At 37.0% G+C, this 18,359-nt stretch overlaps 4 protein-coding genes across 4 annotated transcripts; 2 read left to right on the forward strand and 2 right to left on the reverse strand.

Moving 5' to 3' along the window:
* LOC104740343 (serine/arginine-rich splicing factor SR45) lies at positions 329-3,586 on the reverse strand. Its single transcript, XM_010460901.2, has 12 exons — positions 3,266-3,586; positions 3,019-3,087; positions 2,840-2,928; positions 2,578-2,624; positions 2,413-2,493; positions 2,154-2,319; positions 1,853-2,072; positions 1,715-1,780; positions 1,460-1,573; positions 1,186-1,252; positions 1,045-1,082; positions 329-654 (listed from the first exon to the last, which is right to left on the reverse strand). The coding sequence occupies exons 1-12, from the start codon at positions 3,469-3,471 to the stop codon at positions 570-572; spliced, it is 1,248 nt and encodes a 415-aa protein (XP_010459203.1). The 5' UTR covers positions 3,472-3,586; the 3' UTR covers positions 329-569.
* LOC104740344 (protein PAT1 homolog 1-like) lies at positions 5,591-9,477 on the forward strand. Its single transcript, XM_010460902.2, has 5 exons — positions 5,591-6,058; positions 6,260-6,396; positions 6,529-6,585; positions 6,743-6,806; positions 7,136-9,477. The coding sequence occupies exons 1-5, from the start codon at positions 5,977-5,979 to the stop codon at positions 9,100-9,102; spliced, it is 2,307 nt and encodes a 768-aa protein (XP_010459204.1). The 5' UTR covers positions 5,591-5,976; the 3' UTR covers positions 9,103-9,477.
* Positions 9,699-15,977, reverse strand: LOC104743343. Its single transcript, XM_019235464.1, has 2 exons — positions 15,953-15,977; positions 9,699-12,342 (listed from the first exon to the last, which is right to left on the reverse strand). Exons 1-2 carry the CDS (start codon positions 15,975-15,977, stop codon positions 9,923-9,925), a joined length of 2,445 nt encoding a protein of 814 aa, XP_019091009.1. The 3' UTR covers positions 9,699-9,922.
* On the forward strand, positions 15,914-18,258 carry LOC109128786 (B3 domain-containing protein At1g16640-like). Its single transcript, XM_019235752.1, has 3 exons — positions 15,914-16,098; positions 16,509-16,645; positions 17,958-18,258. Exons 1-3 carry the CDS (start codon positions 16,030-16,032, stop codon positions 18,160-18,162), a joined length of 411 nt encoding a protein of 136 aa, XP_019091297.1. The 5' UTR covers positions 15,914-16,029; the 3' UTR covers positions 18,163-18,258.

The raw sequence follows: 18,359 nt of genomic DNA on the forward strand, positions 1-18,359 counted from the left end.
ATAATTCATATTATATATAGAACATCTTGCGGAGTGCTCCATATAAAATACGATGTTATGTAGCTCAAGTTAGGATTTCAGCAGTAAATTTTGAAAATCGTTTTCCCCTGTGTGAAAATATGATATTTTGTTGTTGTTGGTGTGATTAAGAGAAAAACGTAAAGAGTATAGGAGAAGAAGGTCCGTATTTGTTGGTGGAAGGAACCTTTATAGTTGATGCTACTAATTTCTTCCGTTAACTTAATCAACTAATTTGTTGTGTATTTGATATATAGTTTATGTGACATGTATAATCTTAGTGAAGGAGCTATTCTTCGAGAAGACTGAATATATTAATTAAATACTTTTAAATGGACAAGTCAAAATATCACTGCAAGATCTAATGGGAGATCCATACATAAAAGAAGATTAAAACATCCAACACTACAAAAGCCACAACTCTCATTTGGTCTCTGCTAAACATTGTATCTGTTATAAGAAAAGAGGGCGAGACAGACGATAAAGATAAGGTTGTTGAAGAGAGCTACAAGAAGACTCAAAGCTTTTTTTTTATAACACTTTTACTACCTTTAAGTTTTGCGAGGTGGAGGTGGAGGTGGCGGCGGTGAACTGCTGCTGCTGCTGTTACTGCTGCTTCTTTTTCCTCTCAGTGGCCTAAACATACCCAACAACAACAACAACATTTTTTCTTTGATGATTAGACAAAATTATTCACGGAATCTTTAAACCAATTCTAATCTGTCTTTGTATGATCACAGTCTCATTAACTAATCAGATCCAACATAAGCAAAAGTTTTATTTGCTACCATATCTTAAGCTTCGGTATCTAATTGCCCGGAGCTATCTACGTACGAACTCAAGATTTCAACATAGTGTAGGTTTCAGATGTTTATGGTGTCTTTTTTTTTATCACGAACTAGAGTAACCTAGTCTCACTACATATAACTTAACAGTGGAGCTTTTTTACTAATGCATGCCACAGACTAAGGTGTTCCCAGTTTAAGAAGAGGAGAGGACTAGTCTTAAGACAAAGAAAGTGTTTACCTTCTAGGGCTGCGGCTTCTTGAAACCTTCCTAGGAATCTGCAAGTTTTTATAATGCACACAGTATAGAGAATTAAAACACATAACTCCACAAGGCACCAACAATTTTATAGCTAAAGAGGGATCTGCAACAGCCCCTTACCCTTCTGGGACTTGGTGAACTGGAGTAAGAAGATGACCTCCCTCGTCTCCCAGCTGGACCTCGTCCCCTGCTTACAATCAAAGACATAATTACACCACTAATGATTGGAAAAAGTAGGATGCTGGGGTATACTCAGTAATTATGCAAGGCTCAAAAACATGTTATGAATCTTATATCATTATATTTACTATCTTAGCTACTCCTCTGAAACAAAATACAATCAAGGAGACACCGAAGATAACCGTGGTAAAATTTTAAATGAGTTCAAACATACCTGCGGGGTGAGATGGACCTTGAACGAGAGCGACCAGCTCTACGAATTGGGGATCGGCTACGCCTGCGGATTGGGGATCTTCTGAGAGGACTGCGTACTCTCCTTGCAGGTGACCTGAAACACGCCCAATACAAATCATATATATAAAACTGCACATTTCTCAAGATCTAATTTACTGAGTACTATAATCTCTAAAGCTGTAATTCCTATCATCCAATTACTACAGCCGTAGTTAGGGTACCACAAAAGAATTACCTTCTCCTTAGAGGAAGAGGAGACCGTCTTCGAACAGGACTGCCACGAATTCTTCTAGGGGAACCCCTGTTCACAGATAAAAATGGTGAGCTCTCAATTCTAAAAACATCACACATATCATATGGTGCCACAGCTAACCTTGGAGGAGATCTATATCGTCTTGGAGGGGGAGAAGATGGAGAACGGCCTCTAGATGGCGATGCTGGCCTGCGTCTAGGTGGTGTATCACCACGACGGCGGATAGGAGATCCAGGCCTCCGGCGAGGGGGAGAATCAGGCAATCGCCTAGGTGATGCGCCTCTCCTCAGTGGAGGTGATCTCCTCCTTGGAGAAAGTACTGTTTTCCGTTGCGGAGATGCTAAGCACATATAAATCATAATCATTGACACAATACAAATCATGGACTACAACAATAACAAAAAAAAAAACGTAGACTTACTATCTCTTGGGCGCCTGGGACCATCTTTCTCAATTTCAGCACCGGCATTATCAGATTTTGATGCATCTCTCTTTGGTGCACTTGAGACAGGTTTAGGGGGTGGAGATACTTTGCGACGAGGTGGTAGTGTGAAACTTGCTTTAACAACATTTCCATCAATTTGGCCCTGCGTTAAGTACAAAAAAAAGTTTGCATAAATCTTCTCAGCAAATATGTTAAGTACAGAAATATAGCAGTTCGTATCTGGAAAGAGACGTACACCATCCATGAACAGCTGCGCTTTCTCAGCATCAGCTCTTGCCTTGAATTCAACATAGGCATGTCCTCTTGGAAGATTAACCTATTAAAATAGAAAAGATATATGAGCAACTTTCATAACAAGTGATACCAGTAAACAAAAGAGAGTAAAGAAATAGCAACTTACAGCTCGATCTATCGCAAGTTCCACATGTATAACTTCACCAAAGTTGCCTAAAAATTCAAAAAAACAAGCCATTAATAACATAAAGAGTTAAGACTTAACATCTTCGCCAAGCAAACTAGTCATCCAAAATAAAGTAATGACAATGCTAGTAATGGGTGATGACCTATACACTACTGATCAAAGTTGAGGCGGCCCTAAAGCACTGGTTTAGTAGGTTATGGTGTAATAAAATCAGAACAAGACAAAAGACCAATCAACATACCAAAAATTTCTTTGAGATGGCCTTCGTTCACATTCCTACTAAGAGAACCAATATGGAGGACAAGAGATTCTTGAGTAGGAGCAGCTTTCCTGAAACCATAATTAGATTGTAAAGTCAGCAAAACTGAGCATCTGAAGAAAGCATGAATTATGTGCACGAGACAGGAGTTTCGAGATTACTTAGAAGGTGATGAGGCTCCTTTAGATTGTGGAGGAGGAGAGCGACCTCGCCTAGCAGGTCCAGCAGGACTGCAAGAAAGAAAATATTTATCAGAACATCAATGTCACGATTAGATATATATATATAACCCAGAAAAATAGGTCAAATTGCAACAGCCTCCGTTCTTACAAACTTCTTCTTCCCACAACAAGGATGAAAGCCAGGAATCAAATTGGAAATTGGAAAAACTTTGGAAGAAAACCAAACCTTTTTCCACGGCGTGGAGGACTACGACTCCCAGAACTGACGCTCCGGGAAGGAGATGAAGATGAAGAGAGCGATCTAGAACGGGAGCGGGAGCGCGAAAGAGACCTAGAGGGACTCGAACCAGAGCGGGAACGGGATCTGGAGCTGGAACGAGAAGAAGAGCCAGACAAGGAAGGGGAACGACGGCCACGACTTAGTTTCGCCATTGGCGATATCGACGACGCAACTAGCGAAACCTTGCTTCAAAACCCTAGCGGATAAAAAAAAAAGATTAGAGGAGAGAGGAAGGAGAGACTGTCAATTTTTTTATTATGTGGTCCTTTTTTTTTTTTTGCGCACTGTGGATTTATTTACACAACTAACATTATAATCCGCGAGATGACACGTGACAGGTTTTTATTTGCTTAATGTTGAATAAAGGGATTTTTAGCATTTGTTAAGAAATTTAAACCATAAAATTCCAAGTTAAAAATTACTGCCATGAAATACTAAACAAAGATAATCCGTGTCGAAAAAAAAAAAAAAATGCTCTGTTCTCTCTCCTTCGAGACTTGTCCTTTATGGCGTCTTTTGGGTCTAGTAACTGCTCTTATTTTCTCTGATGAAGCAATTGTCCACCGACATATTCCCAATGGAGTAATTTGCAGGCTTCCCCATGATAAGGTTGAGAATCATCTTAAACGAATTGATTCCATTTGCTTCCCTTCTACCAATCAAAACCTTTTTTTCCCCAAAATTTCAGATATCGAAATCTATCAAAATATTTCAGAAATTTGGAGAACTATTTCAATTTCGACTTGGAAGAAGAAGAAGCAAATATGGATAAATTTTTCTCTCGTCCATTGTCCCTCTCAACAGAGGTGTTATCTTCCGTTCGATGTTGATTCGTTTACTCGTCTAACCATTGGCGGTGTTCTTCCGGTTACATCCGGCGTTGTCTTTCCCATGGATTCATATTCCATCGGCCGTTGTTTCATACTTATGCAATTTCAGGGGCAAATCCTAACGGCTTTGCTTTGGAAGAAACCACCATGGAGAATAGTACGAGATCTTGGTTTTGGAATCGTACTTGCCTCCATTATCAGTGCACATGAGGTTAGTAATTTACCATATATATGGCATTCCAAAATAGAACCAGTGCAACAATTATATGGATGTTGGAGAGACACACTGATATTGGAGGCTAGGAGTAAGGGANCCGTTCGATGATGATTCGTTTACTCGTCTAACCATTGGCGGTGTTCTTCCGGTTACATCCGGCGTTGTCTTTCCCATGGATTCATATTCCATCGGCCGTTGTTTCATACTTATGCAATTTCAGGGGCAAATCCTAACGGCTTTGCTTTGGAAGAAACCACCATGGAGAATAGTACGAGATCTTGGTTTTGGAATCGTACTTGCCTCCATTATCAGTGCACATGAGGTTAGTAATTTACCATATATATGGCATTCCAAAATAGAACCAGTGCAACAATTATATGGATGTTGGAGAGACACACTGATATTGGAGGCTAGGAGTAAGGGATATTTATATGAAAAGCCGGTCAGAAAATATTTATCATTATGTCGACAATCATGGATATTATCTACAATCAAGAAAGATGTCATTTCTTGGTACAAGAGATGGCAATATGTATATGGTTTGCGATGTAACAGATGGATCGCAACTACTGATTTTCGAAGAAATTATTGGAGTTTCATCAAAAAGATGATAGCCAGAAAGAGAAGATCGAAGACGAAAACGAAGAAAGAAAATAACCGAGTTATTACTCTGTTAGCATATAAGTCTTACCTAGTAAAAGAAGCAGCGTTTAATTTTGCTTTTTCGATTATTTTGTTTTACTTTACTATTGGTTATATATATATATATGTTTATGAATAACTATGTATTTTCTGATTCAAGATAATAAAATCAGATGTTAAAAAAAAATATATATATATACTGCCATGAATATTATTTTTATGGCTTTTTTACAAATGAAAAAAATACGCTTTAGTTGAATTTAAAATATCAAAAAACTAGTAACTCATAATTAAAACTTAACCACTTGTTTGAGAATGTTCTAATTAATTTAACAATGGTGCTAATCTCTTTGTACACAGTACACACCACCAACTAAATTGGCTTACATTCGTAGTTTCTAATAAAAAGATTATGGTCGGTTTAATGTAATAAAAAATATAATTAAAGGATTTTTAATATTATTTTTAATGAATAAAAAAATAAAGGAAGATGATGATATGTAAATATCGTTTTCAAGTTGCTGCTCCTTTTTAACATATAAAAAAAGCTGGCAACCGCCCAACCCCACCCCACCTCCTCTTTTTCTCTCAAATAAATTTTTGTTTTTTCTTCGTCAGAATTATTCAATTTATCATTGCCTCCTCCTCCTCCTCCTCCTTCTCAATCACAAATTTCTCCAATCTCGCTATCTTCTCTTCCCATCTAGGGCTCTTCTTCTCCTCCTCGTCCCTGGAGCCTAACAAAACTCCAGGAACCCACCCAATCTTGCCTCAAGTCACAAAAAGTTCGATCGTGAACCGATCTTCTCAGTTCTGCTACATTTACGATTTACGAATCGTAATTTTGAAATTCGTTTGGGGATATTTCTGGTTTTATTTGTCGATCACGACTTGTTAAAGAACGCTAGTAGGGGTTAAAAAGATTTAACTGAAGATTTTGGATTGATGTGGGTAAAGCTCTATAGATTATGAACGGTCTTGGCTCTGGGAGTAGTATCGAACAAGCTTCCCAATCCATGGATCTTAAGCAGATTGGAGATAATTCTACAGGTTTTATTCTGTTTTCTCATGTTTACTAATGCTCTTTTGAGTTAAGTTTGCTTTTGTTTGGTCTTCAATGGTTTACAAGTAGTTTCTAATATTGCTCTTATTATGAATTTGGAAAATAAGATGATATGTTGTCGATCCAACCCTAGAGTTCAAATAATGCTTGCTTCTCATGAATGTTGATTGATGGTTTCTTTGGTGCAGGTGTCTTCGATGCATCTCAGTATGCTTTTTTTGGTAACCATGTTGTTGAGGAGGTTGAGCTGGGTGGATTGGAAGACCAAGAAGAGGATTTACCCTTAGCTGGAAAAGAAGAAGATTTTGCCTTTGATAAGGAAGAGGTTTGTTCTAACACCATCTCTATCTTTTCCATGTCTCCTTGTTGAGAGTTCAGGGGAATTTGTGGTGTTTTTTTTTTTTTTTTTTGGGATTCATCTGCTGGTGTCTCATAAGATTCTCCCCAATCTATGCAGGCTGAAGTTTCTAGAACTCTTTTTGACGCTGATGATCTTGCTAGTACATTTTCGAAGGTCAGCTTACATATGCCCAGCGAATGTTCTTACTCTCGTGTCGTAGCTTTTTCTTTCCTTTTGCTCGATCCAGACTTGTTAATTTATGCTTCAAACAGGAGAAGATTTCATTGAAGCTTATAATAATCTGAAGATTTTTTGTTTTTTCTTGTTACAGTTGAATAGGAATCCTGAGAAATATAGGAGCACGGTACCCGTAGCTGGTAACGGTTCAAGACAGAGTGAGTTCTTATGTGCACTGGTTTTTAACTCAAAACTCTTTACATTAGAATGGAAATTTGATTATCGCATACTGTCTGTAGACCTTGTGTCAGGGTTTCTCTATGGTGAACTTAAAACATTTCTATTTTACCATATTATTGTATGGGTATGATCTATTTAATTGTGTAAATAGCTTTAGATTTATGGTGCGACAAGTTCTTAGCCCATTATTTCTCCTCCGGCCATGCATTATTTCTCCTCTGGTGTCTCATAAGATTTCATTTATGCTCTTTGTTTACATTTTACTGAATTTGTAATTCACCCTTTTATCATTCATCTTTTCCCCCAGATTATGTTGGTAATGGGTGGAACCATAGGGAGGAGTTGCCAAATCGGTATAACCAGCAAAGTTCAGACTCTGAGGCCATCCAAGATGACATAAGGTGGCCATCACAGCCTTTTCCTACTCCAAATCTTGTTGAGCAAAGAAACCTGCATAGAGCAACATCATATCCTGAACCACAGCATCAACAGCCCCCATACCAGCATCAACAACAATTTTCCAGCGAACCGATTCTTGTGTCAGATCAGCATGTAGGCCCTCATATGGGATCGCCATTTCCAAGTTCTCATCCTCAGTTGGTTGGCATGCATCATGAATCACCGCAACACACTGGAAACATGCCTCAACTGCGACCTTCTCTTCTCGTGAACAATCGCCCCTCAGCTCAGTGGATGAATCGCCAAAATATGTTTCCTGGGGACAGTTCTGGGATCATGAACAATATGTTACCACAACAGCAGTTATCTCATCAAAACGGTTTGATGCCGCAACAGCAAAGGATACCTAAGATGCAGGTTCCTCAGAGTAGGTTACTACATCCGATGCAGCCTCACGGGCATTTGCCAGGAATGCAGCCTCAACCATTTAACTCCCACCTTTCTCGATCAGCGTCCTCGGGCAGTTATGATGCAATGCTTGGGTTTGGTGATCAGAGGGAAGCAAGACCAGGATCGGGTCAGGGGAACAGACACAACATGCGCTTTCCTCAACAGGGTTTTGATGGTGGGCTTCAGAGGAGAAATAATGCATGGCCTCCTTTCAGGTCTAAATATATGACAGCTGATGAAATAGAGAACATCTTGAGAATGCAGCTTGTAGCTACACATAGCAATGATCCTTATGTAGATGATTATTACCACCAGGGGCGTCTTGCTAAGAAATCTGCTGGCGCCAAACTGAAGCACCATTTCTGTCCGAATCATTTAAGAGACCTTCCATCTCGCGCACGTACTAACAATGAGCCCCATGCATATCTTCAGGTTGATGCTCTTGGTAGAGTTCCTTTCTCTTCGATCCGCAGGCCTCGGCCTCTGCTTGAAATGGATCCTCCAAATTCAAATAAATCTGGTAATCTGGACCAGAAAGATACAGACAAGCCCCTTGAACAAGAACCAATGCTTGCAGCTAGGGTGATTATTGAGGAAGGTCTCTACCTCTTCCTCGAGGTAGATGATATTGACCGATTCTTAGAGTTCAATCAACTCCCAGATGGTGGAAACCAGTTGAGGCAAAAGCGACAAGCTCTGTTGGATGGGCTTGCAGTGTCATTGCAGCTTGTTGACCCACTTGGTAAAAACGGGCAAAACAGTGGGCTTGCATCTCAGGATCTTGTCTTTCTAAGGATCACCTCCCTTCGAAAGGGCCGGAAGCTACTCACAAGGTACCTCCAGCTTCTTTTCCCCGGCAATGATCTAATGCGAATCGTCTGCATGGCTATTTTTAGACACTTAAGGTCTTTGTTTGGAGTGAGATCATCAGATGCCGAAACCACAAAAACAACAATCAAACTTGGAAAAGTTGTCGCGTTATGCATTCACACCATGGATCTTGGACCCGTAAGCGCTTGTCTAGCAGCAGTTTCTTGTTCTTCCGAGCACCCACCACTTCGCCCTTTGGGTAGCCCTGTTGGAGACGAGTCTACTATTATACTGAAAACTGCACTCGATAGAGCTTCCGAGCTTCTCAGTGCTAACAATTACAACAACGCAGGCATGAATCTGTGGCGTGCTTCCTTTGATGAGTTCTTTAACTTACTGATGAAACACTGCATAAGCAAGTACGACAGTATAATGCAGAACCTGAATTCGCAATTGTTACCACACTTTGCCACAGAGATGTCTGACGCTGCTGCACAAGCTATTGTCAGGGAAATGCCTATCGAGCTTCTACGTGCAAGTTTCCCGCACATTAGTGATGAGCAAAAGAGAATACTTTTGGAATTCTTGAAGCCTGGTAGCCAGAAAATCGGATAAAAACTTTAAGTACAACATGGAGCAGAAATAGTTAGCAACTGAGAAATAGTATCCTACTTTTTCTTCCACTAGTGGTTCTTCTTTCTTTGATTCTCTATTTTTGTGTGACGATATGAATGATGTAACCGAAGCAGGAGAAGTTAGGGTTGGCGTGTACAGAGAAAGATCTGAAGCTTGTTTTTATCCATAAGATAGGCAATAAAGATGACAGTTACTACTTTCTGTGCATGTTTATCTCACAAAGGTTTCGATTTTTTACTCGGAAATCAATAAATCTTTTTCACATGTGTTTTGAGTATTTCTCTTTTGTTATTCATTCAAATGGTCCCTAAACGAATATAGGGTAATAAATATTTTGCTACGAGTGTTTGTCTTCATCTTTTGTCACATAAGTTGTTGATATTGTAAATTGTTTTTGCCCTTGTTACAGACAAACCTAAAAGCAATTCTCAAAACAATGAATCTTAGATTGAATCAATAACATCAAAGCCATTAAGGTTAATCATACCAAAATATTCTTCAATTCTTGCAAAACTTTTTTATTATCATCATGGTGTTTGAAAGTGTCCATCGTTTTACAATATACGAGAAGAGAATTCAGAAAAGATTAACAATATTATTTTATAACTAGACGAAAAGGTTCATCATATGTGTGGAGTACAATGTCTCAGACAATTCATAAAGCCAGAAACTTCAAAGGAGAAAATCAAAACTAAAAAGCAAAGATTCCCAAGAACGCAACATACTACTTAAGAGCTTCAGTGAGATGGAAAAGCTTCCTACCAATCAGTAGTTCATAAAGTCAAAAGCTAAATCTAACTCATTGTCCAGAATGTTGATGGTTCCTGATCCTGCTTGAACGCCTCACAGGTGTTATCATCTCTTTCTCTTTGTGACCACTTCTCTTTTGTATCTTCTCGTATGTTGTGAAACTCCCATATGAAACAGTGCCTATGGAGTATTCTGATGCCGAGGAAGCCATGGATTCGCCGCTATCATTACTCTTCTTGCCTCCTCCTCCGCTTTGATATTCTTTAAGATCATCTCTGTTGTTGCTGCAGCTGTGTAATGATTTGTTCTTACTGAAACTGAAGCTCATCTCAGAAGGGAATGATGATACCTCTCTTTCTCTATCATCACCAACTTCTTCTTCTTCTTCCTTGAAATTAAGTGAAGAAAGCCTTTCTTTGATCAGATTCTCTACTGGCACGTGCTCAACAGTTGCAGAGACTGTTGTTGGTTCACAATCTTCACGTTGTTGCATCTTCACTGGTTTTGTCATCTTCTTTGCTAATAAGAAACCAGCTGCTGCTGCTGCTGCAAGTAGAACCATCACAGTCGAAAACACGACTACCGCTTTCTTCTGATTACTCAACGCAATTCCCTCCGAACCTGCATCATTAACAGACTCACCAAACCCACTCTCTTCTTCTACTTCATTACCATCATGTTCTACATCTGTAACTTCTTCTGAAACACCGAAGCTAATTTCTCCAACACCTTCTTCTTCTGATACAGTTTCAGCATTGCCTACTTCTGTTTCTTTTTGCTGATGACCACTGATTGTAGCAGACTCCACATCATCATGCTGGTGGTGTGCATTGGATTCAGATTCTTCCATGTTCTTCTCATCGTTGTGGGTAAATCCAGTTTCAGATTCGTGACCTTCCTCGATGTTCTTCTGGTCATTTTCTTCATATTCTCTCTGCCGTTCAACAACTTCAGTTTCCTGGCCACCTTTGCCTTCTTCAGAAAGAGGTTCTGAATATATTTCACCTCCATTCACCTTGTTCTCAGCCTGCTCATCATATTCAAGACTGAATTCGCCACTGGTCTCCGGTTCTTCTTCAGGTTCCTGATGACCAACAATTTCTTCTTCTATATCCATTTCTGAGCTCCAGTCTTGGCTATCAACTAAGAACCCATCAACACTGATTTCACCACCAGTTGTCTGAAAAACAGAATCAGACAAACTTTTATCATCCAAAAGATTTGTCAAATTATGAAACTGAAAAGGACCATATCCCTCTTCCTCTCGTAGACTTGAGATCAGCTTATCAATATACACAAGAGATGATTCTGCGCACATCCTCAGCTTTTCACCCAACTGCTCAAAGCTCTCGCTTGCAGACATTACAATCTCTTTTGGGATGTGGAACTGATAGAAAGGTGAACCTTCAATGATGCTTGGTTGAGTAAATGCCACCGAAGAAACCAGCAACACATACGCCACACCAAGAACCATAATCCAACCAAGCAGCTTGGACATCTTGAAACGAGACTGTTTTGAAACCTGGTGAGTTTCTTCTTCAACGCTTTCACACACCACATCTACTTCTTTATCACTCTCTGCTGCTTCCAAACACTCTTCACCATCGACATCTAGAATCTCCTCTGTCTCTGCTTTTACTGCAACTTCTTGAGAATCAACTTCCTCTTCTTGCTGGCTATCCTCTGCTGACAAATCAGTCTCAGAAGAAGAGCTGAAAAGCTCCTCTAGCTGCTTGCACTCATTGAAACGAATTCTTGGATTCGGCTTGTAATGAAGAAACTGAGGCCTTGGTGACAAGTAGTTCTTCTTCGGATCATAAGGTGCCACCATAGGATCCACTTCATGAGACTCAAACACAGGGAACGTGTATGGAACAGAAGGAGGAGGAGGAGGAAGAGGGCTGATCTTGAAGCTTGAACCATCATCGCTCTTATTCTCAAGATTCTCATCGAGATCAGTTACAGTAATATCATCATACGATTCCTCCTTTTCATCGATGCGAATCTCGCCCCCAATGATGCTTATCACATCAGAGAATGAGACAGAAGATGATGACTTCACCTGATGATGTGCTTTGTCGAAGGATCGAGACATTTCGTTTTTATCAGACAAGATCTTCTTCCTCGGGGATGGGTTGATCTTAGAAACTGCTGAAATCGTCGGTGACATGAAGTGCTTGGAAACTTTGAGACCTTTGTTGACCACCACATTGGAGGAGATTAGATCCTTGTCGTTCTCTTTATCTCCGAACTCAACAAGATTGCTGCTCTCTTTACCAAGAGAGTTTCTCCGGGACGAATCTGCCGAGAACGGGTTGCCACGAAAACTCCTCCGCATCAAGTCTCCGGTCTCGGAGTTTCTGGGTTTAGGGTTTGGTCTGGAAGGCATTGAAGGAGAAGAGGAAGAAACAGAAACAGAGATATTGTTCTTCGCAGGAGAAGAAGAAGAAGCAATAATTTGAAAAATCACTTGTTAAATTATTACTTAACAAATCTCAGATCTTTTCTTTTTTATCGCTCGTTAAAGGAAAGAAAAAAAATTATCTAGAATCTGCAAGATTGTGAGAATGGCTTTTTAAGATCCCAAACTTTTGAAATTTTTTAAAAGAGATCGTAACGGCTAGTTCGTCTATTTATTTTATGTCACTGCAGAGATACTTTTTGTTTTGTTTTTGTTTCACCCCTCTTGTCTTTATATTTTTGCATCCCCAAGTTTTTCAAAGATCTCTCTATTGTCTTTCTCCCATAAACTTTAAATGTATATCTTTAACTCCTATGCTTCTTAATAGTGTTCATTGGAAATTTTTAATAGAATAAGGTTAAAAGGGCACATAATTTTAGTTTTTGTTCTAATTTTAAGGGATTTTATGAAGAATGTAGAAACAGTTGGAAGAAAATGGTATTTCTTAAAATATTGGGGGTCTGATTAAAAAGTAAAATTTTCAATTTATGTTGCCGGGAATGGTGGACCACGTGATATAATTTGACCGTTACGATGATGACACGTCTGATCCTTGTGGGTCTCGTAAAAGAAAAGAGCCGTTAAGAAACCATTTAATATAACAATTTGGATCAAATATGAAAAGCAGCTGTTGGGCCTATAAACTGATGAATTAGTTCAAGTAGCCATTATTAGGATGGTTGTAGTCTATTTATTTATTGGGCCTTTTTACTGAAAAACGGAAAAAATTCAGTTATCTACTACGGCCCATTTAGTTCACATCTTCTCTGACGTCAATCCCAAATTAAACTACCCCTTTGCTGTGTAAATCTCAAATCCCACATTAGTCATGACACTTTTTACAAATATCTGCAGTTATTAGTTTATTTCCCCAAGGATATCTTATTTTAATTTATTCTGTTTTATTTTTGTTAAAGACTTAATTTTGGGGTCTAAAGGGTTTCTTTTAAAAAAAAAAATAATTCAGATCAAATTTGGCTATTGAATCCTTACTTTATTTCCATTGGATATCTTATTCTTTTTATGATCATCTTTTGAATTAATTTTTGTCCAGAAGGTAAAATAATTATTACTGAAGGGTTCCTTTTTTTTTTTCTCATAATTCAGCCTTAGGTTTATGAACATATATGTATTTACGGCTTATGAGCGTACATGAGAACTGATCCAAAAAACAAAATTGAAAGGTCTGTAGTAGTAATCAATTTACAAACATAATTAATCAGAACCAATGGTTTGTAGTAGTAATTAGAACGAATCTTATCACAAGTTTATGCCGAAACAGGATCCAAAAAAAAAACACTTCCTTAGCAAATATTTTTTTTTAAAAAGCCATTAAAAAGAAAACGAAAAAGAAAAAGAGGTAAGGGGAGAGGGGGAGATTCAGATGGTAGTGCATGANCACGAAAACTCCTCCGCATCAAGTCTCCGGTCTCGGAGTTTCTGGGTTTAGGGTTTGGTCTGGAAGGCATTGAAGGAGAAGAGGAAGAAACAGAAACAGAGATATTGTTCTTCGCAGGAGAAGAAGAAGAAGCAATAATTTGAAAAATCACTTGTTAAATTATTACTTAACAAATCTCAGATCTTTTCTTTTTTATCGCTCGTTAAAGGAAAGAAAAAAAATTATCTAGAATCTGCAAGATTGTGAGAATGGCTTTTTAAGATCCCAAACTTTTGAAATTTTTTAAAAGAGATCGTAACGGCTAGTTCGTCTATTTATTTTATGTCACTGCAGAGATACTTTTTGTTTTGTTTTTGTTTCACCCCTCTTGTCTTTATATTTTTGCATCCCCAAGTTTTTCAAAGATCTCTCTATTGTCTTTCTCCCATAAACTTTAAATGTATATCTTTAACTCCTATGCTTCTTAATAGTGTTCATTGGAAATTTTTAATAGAATAAGGTTAAAAGGGCACATAATTTTAGTTTTTGTTCTAATTTTAAGGGATTTTATGAAGAATGTAGAAACAGTTGGAAGAAAATGGTATTTCTTAAAATATTGGGGGTCTGATTAAAAAGTAAAATTTTCAATTTATGTTGCCGGGAATGGTGGACCACGTGATATAATTTGACCGTTACGATGATGACACGTCTGATCCTTGTGGGTCTCGTAAAAGAAAAGAGCCGTTAAGAAACCATTTAATATAACAATTTGGATCAAATATGAAAAGCAGCTGTTGGGCCTATAAACTGATGAATTAGTTCAAGTAGCCATTATTAGGATGGTTGTAGTCTATTTATTTATTGGGCCTTTTTACTGAAAAACGGAAAAAATTCAGTTATCTACTACGGCCCATTTAGTTCACATCTTCTCTGACGTCAATCCCAAATTAAACTACCCCTTTGCTGTGTAAATCTCAAATCCCACATTAGTCATGACACTTTTTACAAATATCTGCAGTTATTAGTTTATTTCCCCAAGGATATCTTATTTTAATTTATTCTGTTTTATTTTTGTTAAAGACTTAATTTTGGGGTCTAAAGGGTTTCTTTTAAAAAAAAAAATAATTCAGATCAAATTTGGCTATTGAATCCTTACTTTATTTCCATTGGATATCTTATTCTTTTTATGATCATCTTTTGAATTAATTTTTGTCCAGAAGGTAAAATAATTATTACTGAAGGGTTCCTTTTTTTTTTTCTCATAATTCAGCCTTAGGTTTATGAACATATATGTATTTACGGCTTATGAGCGTACATGAGAACTGATCCAAAAAACAAAATTGAAAGGTCTGTAGTAGTAATCAATTTACAAACATAATTAATCAGAACCAATGGTTTGTAGTAGTAATTAGAACGAATCTTATCACAAGTTTATGCCGAAACAGGATCCAAAAAAAAAACACTTCCTTAGCAAATATTTTTTTTTAAAAAGCCATTAAAAAGAAAACGAAAAAGAAAAAGAGGTAAGGGGAGAGGGGGAGATTCAGATGGTAGTGCATGATGGAATGATCATCAATGATGGTCAGAGTTGGATTGTTCTATGGAATCATCTTTCATCATCATTATCATCCCCTCTCTCTCTTCTATTCACTATTTTTTACAAAATAAAAACAAACACAAAAAAAAATCGATTTGTATATTTTACTGAAGAACCAACGCTACTTCTACAGATCGACAAAGAACTTTTCAAGAAAAAAAAAACCGAATCGAGGTTTACAAAAAAAAACCTTTTTAACATTGAAATTTCTAGAGCTGAAACTATTTTGAAGAGAACTATGCATCGTACAACTAAAGATCTGAGGCTTATATAGCGGAGAACTCTAGGGTTTTTGAGTTGCTAGCTCGAGGCTCGTTACTGGGCTAATGGGTTGTATCATTTAGCCCAATAATAAGAGCTCATCGGTGATGGGCCTAGTGAAATTAGAAAAGCAGTGTGAGAGTGAGACTGGTCAAAAGGTGTGGCAAGGTGTTTTAATAATATGACATCAATTCCTTACTTCAGAAAACGACAAATTAAATTTTCCTATCTTTTTCATTTACAAATAAAATTTAATAAAGTAGTTGGTGAGAAAATTGAATAGTCGATTAGTCACACCATTAAAGCTCAATGTCCCTGTCTCAACCCTTTTAAAACAAAAGGGTTGTTTTAAAAGTGTCTTCTCTTTCCATAAACTACAGACCTCTCTTTGTTCCTTTCTCTTCCATCTCTGGACTTCTTTGCTCGTAGCTACATTTGGTCTCTCACTCTCTCTTTTCCATGGCTGCCATTAGTAGTGAGGTTCGGTTTGTGAAGGCTTTCATCTCGCAGAAGTCATCTAAATCATTTGTGAGAATCTCTTCCTTCCTTCCTTCTTAAAAAGATGTGTGTGTAAATGTTTCTGTTTTTAGGGTAAACTGTTTTATTTAAACTCTATATATAATATATGGAGCTAAGAACTAATTAAGGTCCTATAAATCTCTTTCTCTAGCTTCAAATTAGCAAAAATATACAAGTTCAAAGCTTTCAATTGCCTTTTGTGTAGATTCAAGAAGTTATAGACTCTCTTTACTGAATCTTGCAAGATTTAAACTGAAATTATGTGTTTTGCTCTAGCTGCTGAAACCAAACATCTCTTTGGTAGTGTAAACACCAATAGTACTCAGATTTCAAACTAGAGTTTCTTGTTTCTGCGTTGCTGGTCTTGTCTCCTCCTTCCTAAGATTTGTTTTGTTTTTCTGTTCTGTGTTTGATTTTAGGCGATTCCATTGGGATTTAACGAATACTTTCCAGATCCATTGCCAATTACGGTGGACCTCCTAGACTATAGTGGGAGATGTTGGACGGTTAGAATGAAGAAAAGAGGAGACAAAGTGTTGCTAACACTTGGTTGGGAGTATAGCTGTCAATTGGGCGGGCCGCCCATGTCCATGTCCATATACGTATGGGCTGACCATGGTCAGACCAAAAAATAAATAGTCTATTTGGGCATTTGATCATTTTTGTCCATTGACCATATGGGCTTAAACAAATGAACAATGGGTTGCCCACTTACCAAAATGAGAAATTCCATTTACAACTAAATAATTTTAAATTATTATATTTTACATTTATAAATTTTTATTTTCATAAAATACATTTATAATTTTTTTTTCATAAAACAGATAAATTATTGTATTTGCGGAAAAGTGATTTTACGATTTTAGCAGGAAAACACAGTTTTACAATTTTGGCGGGAAAATGTAATTTTACGGTTTTGGCGGGAAAACACAGTTTTACGGTTTTGGCAAAAAATGTGGATACTCTAATTTTGGTTTTGAGGAGAAATTGTAATTACATAATTTTCCACCAAACTCATAATTTTAGAAGAGAAATAACAAAAAAAAATTAGATTTTATAAAAAAAAACAACAAAATAAAATTCAGATTTTATAAAAGAAAATAACAAAAATAATACTCAGATTTTATAAGTGAATAACAACAAAAATAAATTCAGATTTTATAAAAGAAAATAACAAAAATAAAACTCAGATTTTATAAGTGAATAGCAAAAAAAAATTGTAAAAATAAAATTCAGNCATTTATAATTTTTTTTTCATAAAACAGATAAATTATTGTATTTGCGGAAAAGTGATTTTACGATTTTAGCAGGAAAACACAGTTTTACAATTTTGGCGGGAAAATGTAATTTTACGGTTTTGGCGGGAAAACACAGTTTTACGGTTTTGGCAAAAAATGTGGATACTCTAATTTTGGTTTTGAGGAGAAATTGTAATTACATAATTTTCCACCAAACTCATAATTTTAGAAGAGAAATAACAAAAAAAAATTAGATTTTATAAAAAAAAACAACAAAATAAAATTCAGATTTTATAAAAGAAAATAACAAAAATAATACTCAGATTTTATAAGTGAATAACAACAAAAATAAATTCAGATTTTATAAAAGAAAATAACAAAAATAAAACTCAGATTTTATAAGTGAATAGCAAAAAAAAATAGTAAAAATAAAATTCAGATTTTATAAGTGAATGACAATAGAAAAAAAAATAGGCTGTCCATGGTCATGACCATTTGGAAATGGTCTTAATGGGCATGAACACTTTGTGGACCATTGTCCATTGGGACTGTCCAACTTTGGCCCATGCAAAAGAATGTCCACATAGACTCGCCCAAATGGTCCATAGACGGACCATTTGACAGCTCTAGTTGGGAGAATTTTGTAAGAGATAACAATCTCGAAGATGGCAAGTACTTGAACTTCATCTATGACTGCGATAGGACCTTTTATGTTATCATATTTGGTCATGACATGTGTAGCGAGTTCAGAGACTTTCCTCAAGTCGTTGTAGATGTTGATGACTATGCAACCGGTGAAGATGATGAAGAAGTTGAAGAACAAAAACAAAAGTAAAAATAGACTTAAACTTGGATCTATATCCATCCATGGAGGGGGAAGCAAATGTTGCTTTTAAGTTATAGTAATCAGTTTTTATATTTGGATTTATGTAACCAGATGTTTAGTTTAAGTATCATGAATACTCTCTTGGTATCTTCTACATTATGTGTTTAGAACATGGTTTATAAAATTGACTGCCTTTTGTAATCTTT

This window comes from Camelina sativa, chromosome 14 (genome assembly GCF_000633955.1).
Source record: "Camelina sativa cultivar DH55 chromosome 14, Cs, whole genome shotgun sequence".
Classification (NCBI taxonomy): domain Eukaryota; kingdom Viridiplantae; phylum Streptophyta; class Magnoliopsida; order Brassicales; family Brassicaceae; genus Camelina; species Camelina sativa.